The sequence below is a fragment of the Siphateles boraxobius genome, unplaced genomic scaffold (assembly GCF_051911475.1).
Source record: "Siphateles boraxobius isolate OS27281-9 unplaced genomic scaffold, OSU_SipBor_1 35, whole genome shotgun sequence".
In the NCBI taxonomy this organism is placed as follows: Eukaryota; Metazoa; Chordata; class Actinopteri; order Cypriniformes; family Leuciscidae; genus Siphateles; species Siphateles boraxobius.
In genome coordinates, this window is record NW_027508975.1 from 15,646,930 (window position 1) to 15,669,133 (window position 22,204).

The 22,204-nt window shown below is 38.3% G+C and overlaps 1 protein-coding gene and 1 non-coding gene across 2 annotated transcripts; both read right to left on the reverse strand.

Moving 5' to 3' along the window:
• Window positions 1–3,145: 3,145 nt before the first annotated feature.
• Window positions 3,146–21,348, reverse strand: pabpc1b (poly A binding protein, cytoplasmic 1 b). Its single transcript, XM_077196562.1, has 15 exons — window positions 20,614–21,348; window positions 16,668–16,861; window positions 16,421–16,536; window positions 14,728–14,867; window positions 14,543–14,637; window positions 14,298–14,435; window positions 10,347–10,442; window positions 9,648–9,920; window positions 9,468–9,558; window positions 9,252–9,362; window positions 4,176–4,321; window positions 4,007–4,091; window positions 3,794–3,924; window positions 3,614–3,712; window positions 3,146–3,531 (listed from the first exon to the last, which is right to left on the reverse strand). Exons 1-14 carry the CDS (start codon window positions 20,804–20,806, stop codon window positions 3,620–3,622), a joined length of 1,902 nt encoding a protein of 633 aa, XP_077052677.1. The 5' UTR covers window positions 20,807–21,348; the 3' UTR covers window positions 3,146–3,531; window positions 3,614–3,619.
• LOC143702681 (small nucleolar RNA SNORA5) lies at window positions 14,139–14,274 on the reverse strand. The gene has a single exon (XR_013190507.1). It is a non-coding gene; the product is annotated as a small nucleolar RNA SNORA5 (small nucleolar RNA).
• Window positions 21,349–22,204: the final 856 nt, after the last annotated feature.

Here is a 22,204-nt window from a genome sequence, read left to right on the forward strand (position 1 = left end):
GTCCCAAATACCATTGTTTTTCTGCCGTGTTTAATGGCACCACGCATGCATCTAATGCTGTGTTGTTAAATATTGACTTGTCGGACTGCAGAACACGGCTCCAATCTTCCATACAATCCTTATGTTCTTTGGCAAATGCAAGGTGTTTTGTTTTGCAGTAAATATTACTGATAAAGGGTTTCTTTACTGCTGCACAACCTCATTCTAGCCTCTTACAGTTCAATATCAAAATAGAGGTTGGAGAGGTCTCACCCAGGAGGTCTTTGCCGTTTTCAGGTTGTCCCACATTCAGGTGATTTTTATCCTCCTGTCAAAATGCTCACTAGTCTTCCTTGACAGCTCTTTACATTCTGCATGGTAATGGTCTCAATGTGCTTTGAAACAATTCTGTGGACATTGACCTTTCACATACTGCACATGAGCAATATCAACAACGTGTCCAGATTTAGCCAGAGGACAGCTCCTTCCATCTGGCCACTTTCACTACAACACACAAAGTAACATAACTAATACTAGTGATTCATGAAATTATATGGTGGGCATATGACCTTGGCCAAAAATGACGTCCACACAATTTGGTGTTTCATTGCTCCATGGCATATTATATAATTGAAAGTGGAACACGTACATTAGATTTACACTCAAGGCACAACTTCACAACATACATACAAAATATTTCCATAACTCAGACCAAACTCAGATCACTGCGCTCAAAATAATTAACAGAGTGATTTGAACCCTTTGTAATTGTCCTAAACAGATTGTAAGTTTTCATCCATTTCATACAAATTACAAATCATATGCATAATTTTTCTCAAAACAATGTGTATAGAATTCGCAAATGTGTTCACACAGCCAACCAAAAAATTGTTTATATTAGGAAAAAAACATTTGCAGCTCTTTATAATTGATTTTACAAAAATCACAAACATTCATGTACAATTTTCCAAGCACAACAAATAAAACAATAATTTGTCATATTCTGAATTGCATATGGAATGATTTCAGTTGGCCCAAACTGGTATCTGTTGTAGTAACAATAAAAAATCAATTTTTTCTAATTGTTTACACAGCTATCACAATTGCTTTAAAACTATAACTATAAAAAAATATTTTCAAAAGATAAGAATAAGCATGAGAAAGGGAAAAGAAAGAAAAATGAGAGTTGGGGAATGGGTGTAATGAGAGGGAGAGGGGAAAAGAAAGAAAGAGAGAAATTAAGAAAAGGACAGGTCATAGGAAGAGTAGAATAGGGTAAAGGAGAGGGAGCAGAGATAAAGTGGAGGGTATTTGTGTGGTGGAAAGAATAAGAGGAGAAATTGTAAGAAGACATGAACAGAAAGGAGGGGGACAGACGGATGGAAGAGGAGTGAAGAGATGTAGAAGGTATACAGACTTTCAAATGAAATGGGAGTCACCCTTTTTTTTGTCTATAATGCATGATACGAATATATCCTGTGATGCAGATGAAATGCTCTGATCAATAAAGTTAGTGATTGCAGTACTGTACAACAGTAAACACTTGTCGCATGTTATGTTGGGGAAAGAATGTGATGTAGGCTATACAACAAAACCCCTCGCTGCTCAATAAAGATGAAAGATTATCAGCCTTCAAGCAGATTTTGGTATCCTGATGGTAATGCTTTCACTTTTTTGGAGAAAATATTTTCTATTTAATTTGGTAAAGTTCAGGGTCAGAGCAGAGGTTCTCAAGACAGGGAGCCGAGGCCCACAAAAAAAAAAAAGTTTTTATATATAATAAATTGTTAATTACAATGATAAATGCCATACCTTTTTATATAGAACAGTGAAGATTCACCCATATCAGGTGAAATAACTTTAGTACAATAGCCATGTTGTTTACTCCACAACCTGATGATTACCTAGACCTCTATACTAATTTTAAGATATATATAAAAAAAGCAACTCTGTAACCTACTTTGGAAATTAATGTTAAGGTATACAGTAACTTGAGAAATATGAGACAGGGTGCATTCTCTATGATATGAAAATAACTAAAAATAGACACAATTGTAATGGTTCATACACTACTTGACAAACCTAACAAACACTTGAGCTCAGCAGCGGGTTAATAGCTGATCAAATGATCTTTTACCCTGCTTATTTGATTCTTACTCACCATGATACTCACATCATGGCATCATAAATGATCACCCAAAGATTGAAAAAATAACAGATGAGCTATATTACTCAAATGGAGATGGGGTATCAAGATTCACCTACATTGTTCCATTATCCCTTCGCTCTTATTTCATGCTCACTTTATTCTTTACAACAAAACTGTAGAATAAGAGTTCTGCTAGTTAAAAGGATCCCAACATCCCATTCATTTATACATTTCCCAATAAAAAAAAAAGCCACTTCTCAGATCTTTGCTCATATTAAAGGTGCAGTGTGTGATTTTTTAGCGGCATCTAGTGGTGAGGTTACGAATTGCAACCAAAAAAAGTTACGGTGGCCGACAGGAAAATATGTCATCGTCTGAGACAGCAGAGATTAGCCAGTTCATCAATGAGGTTTCTTTACAAGGATAAATTATGTTAATTTAATTATTCAGTAAAACTGCTCATTCTTAGGTAATACAAATATAACGGTAAGGTAATACAAATATACACCACTGAAAACTTCTTTTTCAAGGTAGTGACGAAACGCTCTGTAGTGCTGTTTGTTCGCTGTCGGCTACGGTTGAAACATGACGACACAATATTTCAACCTCCTTAGAATGTGGTGCCTGCAGTTATGGAGACATAAATGTCTCATTCTAGGGTAATAAAAACATAACGGTTCATTACGCAAGGTCTTTAAACACCACTGAAAACATAGTTATGGATCTTACATTGCATTTCTGTCAATAGATCCTCAGAAATATTACTCAATGCACCTTTAAGTTTCTCATCAGCAATGCAGTTTTGTACTTTTTTGTGCAGTTATACTCAATTTCTGGCACTCATCTTCCTCTTTCATTCCAACTCTCCCATCTCTTGTTCTACACAATAATCACACATAGGGCCTGAAAAATGCAGTGTTACAATACTGAATCTAACACTTCCGTCTAGTCCATAAAGACAAACTTAAAACATGGTTTTGGCATCCCAAATATTCTGTGGACAAATGAAGACACACACATTTTAATTAACTTTATTTGAGCAAGCATATTGTCAATTTAATAGAACATCACATTGCTGGTTCTGCCAGTTCTCACCTCCCTTCTAAGAACATGGCATAGCCAGGCTTTAAAAGAAATAAAACAAGGCAGGAATGCTTTAGTGCTGTTTACTCCCTAAACTGTGGATTTTTTTTAAACCCCCAACATACTTTTTGTCTTTTTTTCCTTTTTTATTCATTTTTTAAATACCTTAACTAGGCCTAGAATGCTTGTCTCTAGACCTGGCTCTTTCTAGTTTCTTTTTTAAATATGGTTTTAGATGTTTTGCGATGTTTTCTGTGTTTTAGGTTCTTTTCCGTTGTTTACTTTTTCCCCTCTCTGTGAAGATTCAAGGTGGCACACCCCTGTAAACACAGACATCATGACCTCATATCTCCAACAGACTGAGCATTTGATGTGAGTGGAGAAAAACAGAAGGAATGTTACCTTGGCTTAAACGCTTGGCACGCCAGTAGAGTTGGCCACGTTTTTTTGAGCGGCTTCTTTAGCCTGGTGAGCCTGAAGTACGGCCACCGCCTCGTCAACCTGTCAGACAAAACATTTATGCTTTTCAAACACTTCATTCCATACAGTTTCCATACAAAAACAACCATTCAACCCTCCAACCTTGGAGCGCAAAGACTCTGGAGACTCCAGCATGTGGAGGAGCTCAGAGTTGTCGATTTCCAGCAGCATTCCAGTGATCTTCCCAGCCAGGCTGGGATGCATATTCTGGATAAGTGGGAAGAGACGCTCACCTGCAAAAGTATAATTAAGCATTAGACTCCCTTTATAGTGTGGTGGGATGAACAAATAATCAGACAACTCTATGATCTTTACCCAGCATCTGTTTCTGTTCCTGTGGAGGAGCAGCGGCGAGCATGGAGGCCGTCAGGGGTTCCTGTCCTTGCACATGCACAGCAGGCTAACGAAGAGAGTCAATAAGAAGAGTAAACTCAAAAATCACATCTTTCAGATGTGAAGGGATACATGTTGTGCCGAGTCTTACCTGCTGCATATTAACCTGAGGCTGTGTGTTCATATGCTGAGGGTTGCGGACACTGGGTGCATATTTGTACTGAGGCACGCCGCGAACTGGAGGGGCAGAAGCTGCAGCCGCTGCAATGGAGGGCCGTGGACCCATAGTCTGAGCAGCTGAGAGAGCAGTGAAATCAAATGGATTTAATTCAATTCATCTCAACTTATGTCTACTTAAAACAGTGCACATTTATGAAACTTACATTTTTTTCTTAACAAAACAGGACATATGAATATATATATATATATATATAAAATATATGGTAACACTTTACGGTTCTTTAGTTAACTACATTAGTTAACATGAAGTAATAATGAACTGCACGTATTCAGCATGTATTAATCTTTGTTAATGTTAATTTCAACATTTACTAATACTTTATTAAAATCTTGTTAACATTAGTTAAAGGCAGGGTAGGTAGAAATATATATATAGAAATACTTTTTTCCAAATTTGTTTAAACTGCTTTTATATATCAATGGATAATTAAAATGTAAGTACTCTGTAAAAGAAATTATAAAAATAGAGTGTCTGTAGTCCTCTCAGGACTGTAATAAACACAGCTCATTATTCCATTCGGGACGAAAGAAATGATTGGCTGGGCTGACTGTCACTCTCCCTCGCTACCATGGATACCACCTCTGCTGATACAGGAGCAGCCCAAATGCGCGCACCCGTTTGAAGAGGCACGGACGGAAGCTAGTAATAACAATTATGGCAGAGAAAGAACAGTCAAAATTCTCAGTACCTGCATATAGAGGCAGCGAAGTCAAACAAGTTAAAAAAGGAAGACAGTATTTGAAAAGGCTATTAACAAAAAGTCTTTGGATAAATAAAGAATACGAGAGTCAATATCGGCGTGGCTTTCCAGCGGTGGCGACAACTGAGGGATCTCAAGGGGCTGAAAAGTGACTCCAAGATGGCTTTATTTCTGCTGGACAGGTAATCTTGCTGTTTTCATTTTGATGGCATTTATTTTTTCATGAAGCATGTATCACTAGCACACTTAGCTACCTAATATAGCTACCTAACGTTACGTAGCATAACTAACATTACACTGGCTTAGCTATGACAGTGTAACTTTGGTGTCGACTGGTATAACGTTACTGTTAGTAAGCCAGGGTTGAGACGATAAATAAGCAATAGGCCTGTCTGCAGTTGAAAGCTGTTTTGTTTAATTTCGCCTAATCTAACTTTAGGTTAAAATTTTTAGGGGATCTATTTTTATACCTAGCTTTACCCTCTGCCTAAACATTGTTCCTATGTTCACCGTGAACTCTACTTGCTCTGTTTTTTCACGTTTGGTTTGTTGTTATATGCTCTACATATGTTTACCTATGTCTTTATGTTGTATCTTTATGTTCAATACAATATATGTTGTGTGTGTGTGTTATATTATCTTGGGTCTGCAATGCAGTTGTGAGAAGGTGTTTGAGTGTATGTTACTCAGTTTATCTGTAAACAATCTTATGTTATGAATCTTACAAATTCTCCTTCATCACAGTGTAACTGATAGTAACGGCAAACGTGTATCAATGAAGCTATTTATAGCTTTGCCTTATATTGAGTTTGATTCGGTTACGAGCTAGTAAAATATTTTAAACTTTACCAGTGTCGATATGCGAGCTTGATAGTGAGTACTAACAGCCATGTTAATTGTTTATATTCATACTGATAAAGTTAGTTATTTTATTACTTGTGATTCTGACATGATGTCACTACATGCACTGCTCGGCGCTGGTAAACGCGTCCGACTCTTCCAGCTGAGCGAACGGCCGGGATCGCGCGTTCATGTGTTTTGGGGGCTTTGCTTTGGAAGGAGCCGAGAAGGGAGGGGGTGGGAGTTAATGGCATAATGAGCTGTGTTTATTCTTTTCCAAAATACTTACAAAATAATTCCAAAATAATTTATTTTCCAAAATACTTACATTTTAATTATGCATTGATATATAAAGACAGTTTAAACAAATTTGGAAAAAAGTATTTTTGGGCATTTCTACCAACCCTGCCTTTAATGCACTGTGAACTAACAATGAACAGCTGTATTTTTTATTAACTAACGTTAAGAAAGATTTAAAAAAAACAGTAACAAATGGATTGCTCATGGTTAGTTCATGTTAGTTAATATATTAACTAATGTTAACTAATGAACCTTATTGTAAAATGTTACCAATTATATTTATATTTTCAAAAGCACTGAGACAAATCTAACTCAGATGTAGATGCGTAACTAATTTTCAGATGATCCCAGAGTAAATATGAACCAGAATGTTTATTTAATTTTATTGATTGTATTTCTTAAACTTTATTAAAAATGAATAAATATATTCATAAAAAGATGTATTCTGCTAGTCTTGGCTGTTTTGAAAAGTTTTTTGATGTACTAAAAGCTGCATTTGATCTGGGTCAAAAAGAACCAAATGCATTATGGAGGTATTTTTAGAGAACCATCATTTGAACCAACAGTCATTGCAGCCAAGAACAGGGGATTCTAAGTGATCAAGGGCATGTTCCAATTCAGCCTATTGCAAAGGTTCCGCCAGTACTGCCGTGCAAAGGCAAAAGAACGTAACTTCGTTTTTGGTCGAAAATTAGTTATTGATATTTTTGGCACATTCAAGACCTCCTTTATCACGTGGATAAGTATCTTCAATTCCATTGTTTTTTAGAGAAAATAATGGGTTGTCTTAACAGTAACTTCCAAAAGCCCATGAGAAACCAAGGCAGAACACCGTAAAACAAGTTACCGCTCTTTGACTTTGTTTCGGAACGCTCATATTGAGTTACGGTACACTGCCTTTGTTTAGCCGCGCGTCAATATTAAGTTACTGTGCCGGCGTTCTATCAAATAATGCTACCTATCAGTTTTTACTGTGTTCTGTCTTTGTTTTACTGTCCATTAAATTTTAAATTACGGTGTAGCCTGTGTACTTTGTACAGCTGCCATCAGTCCCTGTAACTTCTGATGTCCTCAGAGCTTTGTCCTGCACAAACACGGTCAGTACATATGCTCTAAACCCGCTCCATCGACAAATGTGCGATATCGATTGCAAAGGATATATGCAGAGTTGACAGAAAAATGTTACGCATACCGTAGCAGGTGAATACAACAAAGAACTAAATCCCCGCCTCATCCAGTTCGGGTACCGGACCTGGTTGAAACACTCATGTATCTAGCTGGCAGAGTGCCAAAACTTTGCCGGCACCCTAAACACAGTCGAGCCGAGGCAGGACTAATATATCACAGGGACTGTTAATAATGAAGCAATAAGGGTATAATTGGTGCATACAACATAATAAAGCAACAAGAGTAGGCCTACTGGTGCATAACAGGTCAGCTGTTACAAGCGGGTTATACCTACAAATCACAGCGTCTGGAATAAATCCGTGGGACGAGAGAAGTGCACAAGCACAATAATAGGGCAGACAGCTGAAACCACCGCATACTGAAAAGACGCAGGACACAGAAGGTTGTGCAATAAATGCATAGTCGTCTAGGTAGTCCAGAACGCGCTCCCCACTGAAGATACTCTTTACCGCTATGGAGGCATCTTGTCATGTCTAATGTATTAATAATGCCATCAGAATGCAACCAAAGCACAGGATAGCAATAAGTAGATAGCTATAAGTAATTGTAAATCATACAAAATAAATGCCATGATCACTAGATTTTATACCGGTGTTACTATAATGATTTTTGTTAATGGTGATCAGGAACCAAATATTGATAATGTGGAAGTTACTGCCTTTTGCCTTGGCATGACTTCTCACTTTTTGCTGACAATACAAATGCAGAGAACAGTAACTTCAAAATAGTGGTCAAAAGTTTGAGCTCAAGATTTTTTTATGTAGATAATTTTCATTACTAAAATAACTAATTGCCAAATTTCCAGTGTCCTACCTATATTTAACTTGGCGGGACAACTAAAAATCTTTAAAGTCATTTTTCTCAGTTCCACACTCTAGCACAGGGGTGCCCAACCCTGCTCCTGCCGATCGACTGTCCTGCACAGTTTATCTCCAACCCTAATTAAACACACCTGCCTTTAATTTTCAAGTGATCCTGAAGACCTTAATTGGTTGCTTCAGGTGTGTTTGATTAGGGTTCGAGATGAACTGTGCAGGACAGTTCATCGGCAGGAGCAGGGTTGGGCACACCTGCTCTAGCGAGTTAAGGTCTTTTGCCTTTGTAGGTCAGAGTAGTGGGCACTCATGCAACGTAAGGAATGACGTGCATCAGAGTGGACAAGACGGAGGGAAGTTAGCGAGTGAAGGGCATGACAATTTTGGACTGGAACGCAGCCCTGGAGCTTAGCTTCAACCCTAATTAAATCCACCTGCTCCAGCCAATCAAGTAATTTGTTTCCATTTGTTCCCCTTATTGTTTCCATGGCGACACATCATGCTTGTCATGCGACTCACCGCAGCCAAAATAGCGCTGTGTGACAGATGTATCACTTTTATTACTTTTTCCTTTTTTATTCAAAATATTTACAAACTTGCTTACCATGTCATCAACTATCTTATATTCTGGTTCTCGAATACATGCAAGCGAGTGTGTTTAGTTGTTTAAAAAGCTTTATAAATTATCTTGATCTATAACGTGAGATGGGCGCTGCCATGTTTGTTTGTGCCGCAGAATAGAGTAAACTATATAGTTACTTACACTATGTGTATCTGATATGAATAAAACACGTTGTCAAATTTGTTATTGCTGCTTCCATAGAAACCAGTATGTATTTTACAAATTATAAATGTATTGTTTTGCTAGTACAGTATATTTAAATGTCTGAAACCTAAAATAAACATCATGTGGTTGAAAACACTAATTGTGATATATGACACGCGTCGAGTGCGTCCGAGTGCGAAAGCACAGTTTGAATCTGGCAGTTATGTCACGTCACTGTACATTCTAAGTCTGCTCAGCATCGCTCCTTAGTGGTCAGCTCATGCAGAGAGTGCCAAAATCGAAATTGCTGATGAGTGGAGACGAAAATATCTAGTGGAAAATGAGAATGTTAAGTTTTTAACATTCTTTAGACTCACCAACACGCTGAGTGGACATCATGCGGGGCACCTGTGATGCAGGACGCATGGTGCTGAAAGTCTGAGGTCTGGGGGCAGATGGGCGCATTGTGCCTGGCATGTTTTGGAAGTCTGTAGAAAATGTTGAATTTCTATTAGTATAAATAAATTTTTCATGGATTAGTGACATTTGATTAATTTATTACTGCGGGATTCTGGGATAAAAAGTCGACTTACGCTGAGGACGGACACCCTGTGTTGCCCAGCGGGGACTAGGTCTGAGCTGCGCAAGCTGACTGGTAGGGTAATATGCAGCTCTGTTCTGGGCCTGTGATGCAAGAAAATTATGAATGGAGTAGAAATAAGCAGTAATGCTAATCTAAGCAACATGACAACCAACCAAGTGACTGTGCTTACCTGCGGAATGGCAGCCATGAAGTATCCTGATGGAGGTGCAGGTTGGTAGGGGTTGATAACTGGGTTTGGCACTGCACGGACACTGGCCATCCTCTGCATGTACTGGTTGGTGAGATGGGCCTGCCGTTCCTCTTTGCGCTGAGCAAGAGCCACATACAGTGGCTTAGTGGCCACAATACGGCCATTCATCTCAGTCACTGCTTTAGTGGCTTCCTCAGGGGAAGAGAAACAGACAAAACCAAAGCCTTTACTGCGCCCACCGTCCATCATGACCTGGGACAGAAGAGGGAGAAGACTTCAATTTTTGCCCAAAAGGCAACATAAAACTTAAATGTAAACAAGAAATGGCATTTGCAATCCATTTTACTTAAGTAATGTAAGTTTTTCAGAATGAAACACATTTGAACAATAGAGAAAAATTAGGATGAAACATTTGATCAATTTTTTAAGACCGCCACTGTGTGCATTTAGATCTTATAGAATATTTATGTTCTGTAATACACACACACACACACACACACACACACACAACCACACGCACACACAACCACACGCACACACACACACACACACACACACACACACACACACACACACACACACACACACACACACACACACACACACACACACACACACACACACACACGTATATACATAACTAGGATAGTGATGACCAGTGATGGCTCAAAATCATACCTTGGCACTGGTGATTGTTCCAAAGGGAGCGAACTCTTTACGAAGGCGCTCATCATCAATACCATCATCCAAGTTCTTAACATAGAGATTGACACCCTGTAAAGAGAGCAAATGACGATGAAGAACTGCATCTGTGAGGGCACTTACAATGAACTAGATTTAATAAACTATACTGAAAATGAAAACTATACAATCTGTCTAAATTTGTGTTAGTGAGCACTTCTCCTTTGCCGAGATAACTGGCCACAATAAAAGGCCACTCAAAAATGTGCAGTTTGATCACACAGCACAATGCCACAGATGTTGCAAGTTTTGAGGGAGCGTGCAAATTGGCATGCTGACTGCAGGAATGTCTACCAGAGCTGTTGCCCGTGAATTGAATGTTAATTTCTCTACCATAAGCCGTCTCCAAAGGCGTTTCAGAGAATTTGGCAGTACATCCAACCGGCCTCACAACCGCAGACCTTTTATTGTGGCCAGCCTAAGGCACACCTGTGCAATAATCATGCTGTCTAATCAGCATCTTGATATGCCACACCTGTGAGGTTGATGGATTATTTCGTCAAAGGAGAAGTGCTCACAAACACAGATTTAGACAGATTTGTGAACAATATTTGAGAGAAATAGGCCTTTTGTGTACATAGAAAAAGTCTTAGATCTTTGAGTTCAACTCAAAAAATGGGGGAAAAAACAAGTGTTGCGTTTATAATTTTGTGTGAAATTCAAGCACTTTTCAAGCAGTGGCAGTGGTGCTTTTCAAGGGTTCAGTGAATATTTAGATGTACATCAGCCTATATGCAAAACAGCTGAGAACCAAGTACAGTAGGATTAACTGCTATATAAATGGGAGACTAGAGCCAATGTAAATTTCCATTTGCTCCAACAGCAATAGGAAAAGCGTTTCCAACGACTTTCCCTTTCCAAAAGAAGAAAAAACCAACAACACAGAGCAAACAAATATGAAACAAATTCTGATTCTGAATGAGCACAAATTCAAAGTGGTAGAGTAGATGGCACAACATGAATGCAACTTTCTGAAACTGCCAATCCGGATATCAAAACAAAAGAATGTTTCAATTACGATTCAGACTTAAGTTTTGTTTGATGTTTACTACATTCAGAAAGTTTACTTTCTTGGAGCAGATAAAATAAAAAGGGAGTTCATGTACCTGACTGCTTGTATTCATTGACGAAAATGTAGCCATGTACAATAATATAGAATATTAAGGATTCAACGCATCGTAATATTGAATCGAAGACATGATAATTGTAATCAAATTGAATCGTGAGACCAGTGAAGATTCACACCCCTAATAATAAGACTATATTTACAATAAAAAAATCAGCCTATTATAGGAATCATTTCAAGGTTCAGGTTTCAATCATTTCAGGTTACCTTGGAAGGCTGGTGAGAACTGATTAGCGCAAACATCAATGTCTCCTTTTTGGATTATGCAGAGAGACATTACATACATCTCTTTCAGCAGCTGTGATTAATATGGTCTCATGAAGAACTCGGGACTCGGGAACTTTGAACCGTTGATGAAGACATGCAAATGCAATTTTCAGGTGCCAATCTATCGCGTGTACTTCTTCCATGTGTTCGTGTGACAATTCAATGCACAAATGATTCATGACTCTTTCTTAAAGGTTTGTTTTTTCTTTTTTCCAAGACATTTTTCTTTCTTAAAGGGTCAATGTGTAGGAATTTCTCCCATCTAGCGGTGAAATTGTATTTTGCATTCAAACGAATTGTGCTCTCCAGTGCCTCGCTTTTTTTAAATGCGTTTTGCATCTACGGTAGCTGTTATGTACCAAAAGGCTATGACAGGATGTCTTCTAATAGCACTTCGTCAAGTTTTCCTTCGGGTGAACAGGTTTGTTATTTCACAAACTGCAACTTGACACAACGAACAAACGAATGTTACAGTATGAATTACTGACTGACTTGCCGCGGCAGAGACAAGCGCCTCTCACTGCTCTGCTCCTCCGTTTCTGCTGCTTTCAGTTTCTGGACGCTGGCTCTGAACGAAAACGCGTTGTGGAAACGCGTTGGCCTAGTACTTTTTGACCCTCTCTGCTATTATAGTTGGACTATAATGGACCTCCGTGGACCTCCCGTCACATGTATATAAAGATAATAAATTCTTTGTTCACGAGGATAAGCCAGATAATTGGCAGAGGTATTTGTACAGCATTGAGGACATATTTATGAATAAAGATATTGATTTTAGATAATAAAATACCTAAAAAACTACACATTGTCCCTTTAAAGGTTATTTTTATTTTTTTAGAGACATTATAAGAAAAAAAAATAAAACATTTTCAAGGATGATATTCAAAATGCAAACACATTTCAAACCTTAAAGGGGTCATGACATGAGAAACCAAATTTGCCTTGATCTTTTGGTATATAAGAGGTCTTTGTACTATTAAAACTTCCTGCAAGATTCATAGCTTAAGACGTCCTCCCCATTATATACAAACAATTTATTTAATCAAGCTCTAAATACAGCTCGTTGGGGATCCATGGTACGAAGTGACATCACGGTACGAAGTGACGTACCCGTCGTTTGCATATGACCGCCTCAAGAGCAAGACGACTACGCCTCATTTCGCATCGTTGTCGCGCCCACAGGTGTTCAGTCGACGTGCAACGAGTGGGTCTGTTTACAAGGATATCGCGATGCCACGCAGATGTGCTCTTCCTGTATGTAACAAACAACATGCTTGAATACGGTGCCGAAAGATCCAGACGTCAGGGAAATACGGTTGCAGTTTATTTTTTGCGGACGTCCCAGTCACGGCAGTGTTAATTTAAGCTGTCTCCTCTACATTTCAAGGATGACTGTTTTGAGAACAAATCGCAGTATGATGCTGGCTTTGCCAGAAAGCCTTTGCTTAAAGATCAGGCCGCGACAACTATTCTAGGCCCAACAACGACGCCGCACACTGTAAGTAATGTATTTCATCTTAAAACTACTTTTTATAACGTTAATTGCAGTTTCATTCATTATGAATAATCACAGTGTTTTTACTTAGTTTACTTGCATATTGTTTTCAGAGTCCGTCATGTTCAGGGCAGGCCCCGTATTAAAAGATGTAACGTTAGGATGTCAAACTGACCGACTCACTCAGACAAATAATGTTCAACTGTTAGCAAATTATAGGATGATTATGCAACAATAACCCGTTTTCAAGTGTCTCGGGTTACAAATGGCATATTAATTCAAAATAGTTTCACACTTTCCATGTGGACACGGGCTGATCCATTCTTAGTTGTTGTGTTGATGGTTCATTTTCTTCGGATTCCTCATCGGATTCCGGATCAAACATATAGCGTTGTATCATTGCAAGAGCCATCGCCTCGCACGAACCAATCGGCAGCACCCGCTACAAATGTAAACAGTTCCGCAGAATCCGCACATGTTCTTTTTAGGGGGCATTAATGATTTATGTGTAAGCATTGTTAGCCAATCATAACAGTGGGCATTAACACTGAACTCTTAAAGGGGAAACACCCCCAAAACAGACTGTTTGAATCAGAGGATGGGAAACAGGGTGGTAAAATAAATAAATCACTCAATTTTAAAAGTTTTTTGTCCAAAAAACTATAGCAATACTATAATTGCAACTAACGGAACATAATAAAACAAAAAACAAAACCATGTCATGACCCCTTTAAAACATAACTTTTAAAATCAAGCATTTTCCAAACTTTCAAAACTCTGTAAAAAAAATTAAGAACCAAATGCAGTTACATAGCCTAATTTAGGACCATAAATAAGAAACTATTGTACATAGCCACTTATGTCCCCAGTATCCACTATAAAAGAGCATGAGGCCCATGACCTAAAAAGTCACTGTTGCAGCCATTTTGGCCAGTGCAGTCCACTGAAAAGGAAACACTGAATTTGACAAGGCTGCAGAAGTCAGTTCAACTTTACTAACCTGGTAGCGAGTCATCCGGTCTTGCTTCATCTGCTCAAATTTGCGCTTGAGCTCAGTTTGGCGCTCTACTTTTTTCTGAGCGCGACCCACATAGATGAGCTTTCCGTTCAGTTCCTTGCCATTCATCTCATCCACAGCCTGTTCCAAGAGATCAAAACCGTTTTTTGGTACCTGTTCATCCTATGGTTACATTTACTCCAGGAAGTCAAAGACGTTAGTTTGACAACATTTAAAGCTGAACTGACCCTCTGCGCATCCTCGTGCCTCTCAAAACTCACAAATCCAAAGCCTCTGGACTTCCCATTTTCATCAGTCATGACACGAATGCTCATAGAATTACCTTACCAAACCAGAAAAAAATGTTTTTACATGTATAAACCAAGAGAGATATTGTAGTTTTAGTGGTTTTATATAGTTTAAAACAAATTACCATATTTGCTGAAGACGTCTTTGAGCTTGTCATCATCCATATCTTCCCCAAAATTTTTAATGTACACATTGGTAAATTCTTTGGCTCTTGCACCGAGCTCAGCCTCCCTCTCCTTGCGAGATTTGAAGCGCCCTACAAACCTGATGGCAAAGAGGAGCGATCAATACGAGGTTGTAGTTAACCTCAACAATTATTTCAAGGGGCTGAGAAATTGAACTTAAAATTCATCTATACATTTAGCATCCTTTTCAACATTATACACCGATCATTATGACCATTATGGCATAACATAATGACCACCTTCCTAATATTGTGTATGTCCCTATTTTGCTGCCAAAACAGCCCTGACCCATCGAGGTATGGACTCCACTAGACCCCTGAAGGTGTGCTGTGGTGTCTGGCACCAAGATGTTAGCAGCCGATCCTTTAAGTCCGTAAAGTTGCGAGGTGGGGCCTCCATGGATTGGACTTGGTGGTACGTGTCAAAGTAACATCCACATGGATGAAAGGACCCAAGGTTTCCCTGCAGAACATTACCCAAAGCATCACACTGCCTCCGCCGTCTAGCCATCACAATTTGACCCTTGTCAAACTCGCTCAAATCCTTACGCTTGCCCATTTTTCCTGCTTCTAACACATCAACTTTGAGGACAAAATGTTCACTTGCTGCCTTATATATGCCACCCACTAATAGGTGTCGTGATGAAGAGATAATCAGTGTTATTCACTTCACCTGTCAGTGGTCATAATGTTATGCCTGATCAGTGTATATCTTCATAATTAGGGATGGGCACTAGTACTCAAATACTCAAAAGTGACAGGGACAATCATTCGTGAAAATGATCATGTGACTGGTTCTGGTATTTTGGGCGGTACCTTGAGGTCTGATTAGTTAGCGTTGGGACAGCATGCCATCCAAAACGAACAACAGTTATTAGAAAATACAGTTAAATGCAGCAGCAAACTTTCATATACACGAAATTATAATGAGAACACTATTGTAACACTAGTGTTGTGAATTCTTTGTGCTTTAGCGCATGTTACAGAAAAAGCGCACTGTCAGGAGTTATGCATTCTGACTAGACAATAACTTATTGTTATTTCAGGTTTATGTCATTTTGTGAAAAAATATAGCCTAAAGGCTGTACTGTGTTATCTCATATGCATTTGTTTGAGTTTATTAACCCACTAGGAAAGTGCTTCGGTTTATCGGTGTTCATTCATTGTTCAGCTTCAGCTGACACAGCTCAAACCACTTGGGGATGTAGGCATATTCGTATGCAACCAGATTTTATATGTCTGTGATAATGCACCAATACTCTAAAGAAATTTTTGCAACGCAAATTAATAGGCAATATAAAATATAATATAAACTGTATTATATGCATAATTACAAGTAACTAAACCAAACCTCAACTCTATAGTAAGTACATGTAGATAATTAATATTACTCGGTACGTATTTAAGTAAGTACAATGTCACTACGTCACCTTAAAAAAACTGTAACCATATTCTATATTGGCAAAAATATATTGTAAAAATTATTTCATGGCACTTGGTCCAATCCTTTCACACACACTTCGAATCCAAATCAAGTCTGCTTATCAATCAAGTCACTTTCCACGCAGGTTCCTTTAGGAATTTTCCTTCACCCTGATGGTTAAGTTTGGGAAAACACCAAAATATCACTTACACTTTTCTGTCATTCAGCAACATGCCGTTCATTTTCTCAATGGCTCTTTCCGCAGCCTCCTGGGTCTCAAAGTGCACAAAGCCGTAGCCCTTTGAGCCATTTTCATCACAAACCACCTTAAGAAAGGATATCAGGCATAAAATCATGCACCCACTGACCAACAGAAGCACGAGTCATGCACAAAAATTATAACATTCAAATAAACAAATCACTGCAAGGCACTTTCAAGAGCATGTATGTGCCTTACCTTGCATGACAGGATGTTGCCAAACGCAGAGAAGGTGTCATAAAGGGCTTTGTTATCAATAGACTTATCCAAGTTTTTAATAAATATGTTTCCAACGCCGCTTTTCCTCAGAGAGGGGTCACGCTGAGACCACATGATGCGGACAGGTCTACCCTTGATGACGTCAAAGTTCATTGTGTCTAAAGCCCGTTCAGCTGGAAGCGAAAACAATTATTAATCCACTAAATCAAAATGAATTTCTTCTCCTGCACTCAGCCAGACATCTCCACTTTAGAAGCATTTAGTGATGGGTCCATCATAATTCTTTAATATGATTCGGGAATAACAAGTTGTCTCAGAGAGATTCGTTCAAATTGCGATGACCACGCATGTGCAAAATCCTATGGGCTCTGTACCGGAAACAGAAATGATCAGTTCACCTATTGAGTCTTTAGGTTTGAGTCGTTCGTTAATCATGAGACAGCCACAAGGCTAAGGCAGGGGGTTTCAAACCTATTGAATGTGGTAATAAAAGAGTTGGTTAATGCTTTAAACTTTATTCGTATGATGGGGGAAACACGTTGTTAAAGCAAAGATACTTGTTTATAGTGGATTCTAATCTTTAGAAAATATCATTGCATATAATGCAAAGAAAATCCCATTTTATTGACTTGTCTATTACTACTTTTGGATCAGCTGTAATATTTTTTTCTCTAATGATACATCCTCTTGTTATATGATTACTGTGAAATTTTTATTGCACATGTCTTTCAATAATTATATGGCCTTGTTATACAACTATAATACAAAATACAGTCAATAATACTAATGTATTTGTTGTAAGATACTGAGCCGGGAAATGGTCACATGACAAAAGAACTAACGACTCGAACCCGATGACTCGGTACGTGAACTAATCATTTCTGTTTCCAGGACAGACTGCATTGCCTAAAGCAAATGTGGCTGTCACGTGATCTGCGAATGACTTCATCAGAAGACTCGAGAGGTGAATTAGTAATTTCTGTTTGGGGTGCAGACTGCATAGCTTCATTTACACATGATGTAATATAAATCTCTGATGTCCTCAGAATGTGTCTGTGAGGTTTCAGCTCAAAATACCACCCAGATTTTTTATTATAGCTTGTCAAAGTTGCTTTTTCTTGGGTGTGAGGGTAAACAAAGTTTTTTGTGTGTCCCTTTAAATGCAAATGAGCTTCTGCCCCCCGCCTCCGTTCAGACGAGGGGCGATCCTTTACACGAGCTTCGGATACAGGAACAACATGTTTGAACCGGATTCAGACACTGATAGAGAGACTCAGGAAGAGGCAGAAACTGTTAGACTGTACATGGACGTTTCTGAATGGTTAATGGATACATTTATGTAACTTAGTTGTTGTGGAGTTACGTTTATTCATCTCATCGACTAGCCTGTACTGTCATGTTAATCTATAAACTGCTGTATAGGTGCTCGTGTGGGAACTGTATTAGGATGCCCACAGAGACAGAAAATATATGCTGCATTGAGATAGAGCAGGTATGGTTTACTTTACGGTTATGATGTAGGACTGCTGCTTCTCACTCAGGGCGGGATCTAGAGCAGATCGTCACCAGTCGTTGGCAGGGCTTCCCTCCTCTTACTTAGGGGTAGGGGGAAATTTGAAACGGCTTGTTCTGAGAGATTGATAATGATTTATGGGGATTATTAAAAAAGTATTGGGAGGATTTTTACCATTATAGGCTGGTTCTTTACTCACACTGTGGACACACATCACACAATTAACATGTAACATTTTAATTATATTTCGGTAACACTTTATTTTACAGTGTCCTTGTTACAAATGTTACATGTACTTAACATAGTAATAACAGTCAATTATGCATAATTACATGCAACTACCCCTCAACCAAATCATAATCCAACCCTAACCCTATAGGAAGTATACTTGTTAATTATTATTACTCAGTACTTAAAGGGTTAGTTCACCCAAAAATGAAAATTATGTCATTAATGACTCACCCTCATGTCGCTCCAAGCCGGTAAGACCTCCGTTCATCTTCAGAACACAGTTTAAGATATTTTAGATTTAGTCCGAGAGCTTTCTGTCCCTCCATTGAAAATGTATGAACCGTATACTGTCCTTGTCCAGAAAGGAAATAAAGACATCATCAAAGTAGTCCATGTGACATCAGTGGGTCTGTTAGAATGTTTTGAAGCATCGGAAATACATTTTGGTCCAAAAATAACAAAAACTACGACTTTATTCAGCATTGTATTCTCTTCCGGTTCTGTTGGGGATCCGCGTTCACGAGTCCGCAGTGACGCTGATGACGTAAGACGCTGCTGACGTGTATCTGGTGCGTCCGTGTATTCGGGTTCAAATAAATATGGCTGGGCAAAAAAATGCAAGTCTTCCTCTGTGTGGAAATCCTTAGACATGTTTGTGAAGATTGTTTTGTTTCCAGCGTGCGTCTCCCTCGGACTGTAAACGAAGCTCGGGCGCACCAGACACACGTCAGCAGCGTCTTACGTCAGCAGCGTCACTGAACGCGGATCCCCAACAGAACCGGAAGACAATACAATGCTGAATAAAGTCGTAGTTTTTGTTATTTTTGGACCAAAATGTATTTCCGATGCTTCAAAACATTCTAACTAACCCACTGATGTCACATGGACTACTCTGATGATGTCTTTATTTCCTTTCTGGACAAGGACAGTATACCGTACATACATTTTCAATGGAGGGACAGAAATCTCTCGGACTAAATCTAAAATATTTTAAACTGTGTTCTGAAGATGAACGGAGGTCTTACGGGCTTGGAGCCACATGAGGGTGAGTCATTAATGACATCATTTTCATTTTTGGGTGAACTAACCCTTTAAATGTATAATTACACTGTAACAATGATTTCACTGCAACAATGACACCTTAACAGAAAGGGTAACCTTATATTCTGCTGAAATGAACTAAATTACTTAAAAAAAAAGGATTTGTTCATTTTGCTGAACAAGATTCAAAGATCTGAGTCAGTAAAATGATCCGAACTTCCCATCACTAGTAGCTTTTACATTCAGCAAACTTTCCAGTTTTATTCCTATTTATATTCTGAAAGTTTTTAGAGAGGGGTGTTTTCATATATAATTTGCCTGACTTGTTTGACATTTCATTAATAAGACATGTTTTTTCTTTATTTTTTATTCTGATTTATGGGGTGATAAAATAGATATCCAAAATCCCTTCTGTAAAAAAACTCACACTCCAACGCAACAAAATGAAAAATGCTGAACCTGGCTTTATCCAATATTCTGATTCCTGTTCTGGAAATGTGAACGTGAAATAAAATCGTCACAATGTACTTTTGATTAATCAACTGGGGAATTATATGGTCATATCTACTAGTTAATTTTCACCTTTGGTGTCTTACCTTAGATTTACAATAGTCGTCGAAATTGAATGAAAACGAGGGCATAATTTTGTCTCAAATAAAACTTCAATTTAAAACTGTAAAAAAAAATACAATTAAAATACCAATCTGAATAACTAGACTAATTAAGCCTAGAATAAAAGTGAAAACTACATTACATGGACATTGCTTAGCTAGTCCCTAAATTTTGTACTTTTGAACAAACAGGCATAATCAATGTGTTCGATACACTTTCCTGACAATCGAGACAGTTTATGGGATTTTATCTCTGCTGCACACTCTGCCACACCCACGCCCTAAATATGACAATCATGCAAGTCACTGCTGTCAAGCAACATCACGCGGTATGCATGCATGCATCCCTCATCTTAAACCCTTTATAATCAACCGACAACACATAGATTCATAAAATATGGTGCTGCATATGGTCACTACTAACACGATTCTCAATGAAAATACGCATTATATTGATGAAACTCTGCATTTATTTTTCAGTGTGTCATTAGCATAAAAGGCATATTTTACACAGTTACGCCACACTCACCGTCTGCAGGCTGCTGGAAGTTGACATAGGCATAGCCGAGCGACCTGCGGGTGATCATGTCCCTGCACACGCGGATGGAGAGGATGGCACCGGCCGGGCTAAACTTCTCGTAGAGCATGGCTTCAGTCACGTCCTGGTGCAGGTCCCCAACATACAGCGAGGCCATGGGGTAACTAGGAGCGCTGGGGTTCATTTTCTCTTCGGTCGCAGTTGTGAACTTGCAGGAATTTACGTGTTTCGCGGCACCAGCTCGTGAGATCAACTACGTCAGAATACAGTTAGCTGTAAAGCTATTCTAAACACGGCAATTTTTATAATTTAAAATCGTCGACTAAAGGATTATTTCTGGAACGATTTAATCGTTTCGTGCTTCGTTTAAAATGACAAATAAAAAGGGCAACAAAAATGTTAAAACGCGAAAAAATCCAATGCAACGATTCAAGCAAACCACCAGGCCGAGCTCACAGACTGTCGTTATTTTTTCAGGATTGTTGCGATGTTTCAAGGCCTCCAGCTTCCACTTCACCAATTTTTATTTATAAAAAAAAAAAAAAAAAAAGGAGGATTTTTTGGGGTTTTTAAAAGTTTTTAATTTTTTTTGGTATTTTTTTTATTTTTTATATAATGTGTGCCGAGGCAAGCTCCGGAGCACACACGCACTCACACAGCACTGACAGCCGGGGGTTTCGGGAGGGATGGGACGGACTGAGCCGTCACATATATACCCGTGGGTACGTCATCCACCGTGCACGCGCATGAGAAAAACGCAACAGTCGCTCACCGGTTTGGATGATGATTGGATGAAAAATGTCAGAGCCCGTAGATTATGTCTAATAAGCGTTATAAACGACGAATAGTTGACTTTTGTGACATTGACGATGTGTTAAAGGGAAAAATAAATGAATGAATTTATTTTTTTTACAGTTTATTAATTGAGTTAATTTAATGTAGAATTTGAAAATGGCTTCGTTAAATGTTTATAATTTATAATTTATTTATATATTAAATTGTGTTAATACGGTTAATACTATCCATTAACTACCAAAGGAAGCATTGAGGTTTTTGTAGTTTTTTTCTTCTTCTGAAGTCATAAAAAGAAAAAACAGTGTTTCATTGTCACATTTGCCTCCGTTGCCTTGTAAAGACAAATTCCATAGCTAACATTGTATGTATCCTAAATATACAATTAAATAACATTTCCATGCTATTTTGCATCGTTTGACAAACGTATTGGTTGACCGGAAAAGAAACAATAAAAATGACACTGTTTTCTCCATAAATAAGTAGCCTTAAAAAAAAGAAAAAAGACAAGGGGCAAATTTGTTGTATTTGTGGTTTTTAAAGAATTATACATAATAAATATTAAAATAGTTTATGTTTATTTGATTCTTTGTGATAATTTATTATTATAAATATAATTTTTTAGGTTAATATTGAAAGTCTGGGTCACGGGTAAGGGAAATACATTAAAATCTATAAAAGGCATTGCAAAAAGCAAAATCTTTCAAATACAGTTTTATTTTGACCTTTATATAACACAAATATGTTAGTTCTGTTAGTCTGTTTGTTAAATGAAAATAAAAGCTGGGAC

Excerpts from the sequence above, each read along its gene's own strand:
- pabpc1b (XM_077196562.1), bottom strand. The coding sequence starts at position 20,806 with ATGAACCCCAGCGCTCCTAGTTACCCCATGGCCTCGCTGTATGTTGGG. Across the intron at positions 9,921-10,346 it reads GAACAATCACCAGTGCCAAG|GTCATGATGGACGGTGGGCG; the intron begins GTATGATTTTGA and ends CTTCTGTCCCAG. Across the intron at positions 4,092-4,175 it reads CTCAGGTTAATATGCAGCAG|CCTGCTGTGCATGTGCAAGG; the intron begins GTAAGACTCGGC and ends TCTCTTCGTTAG.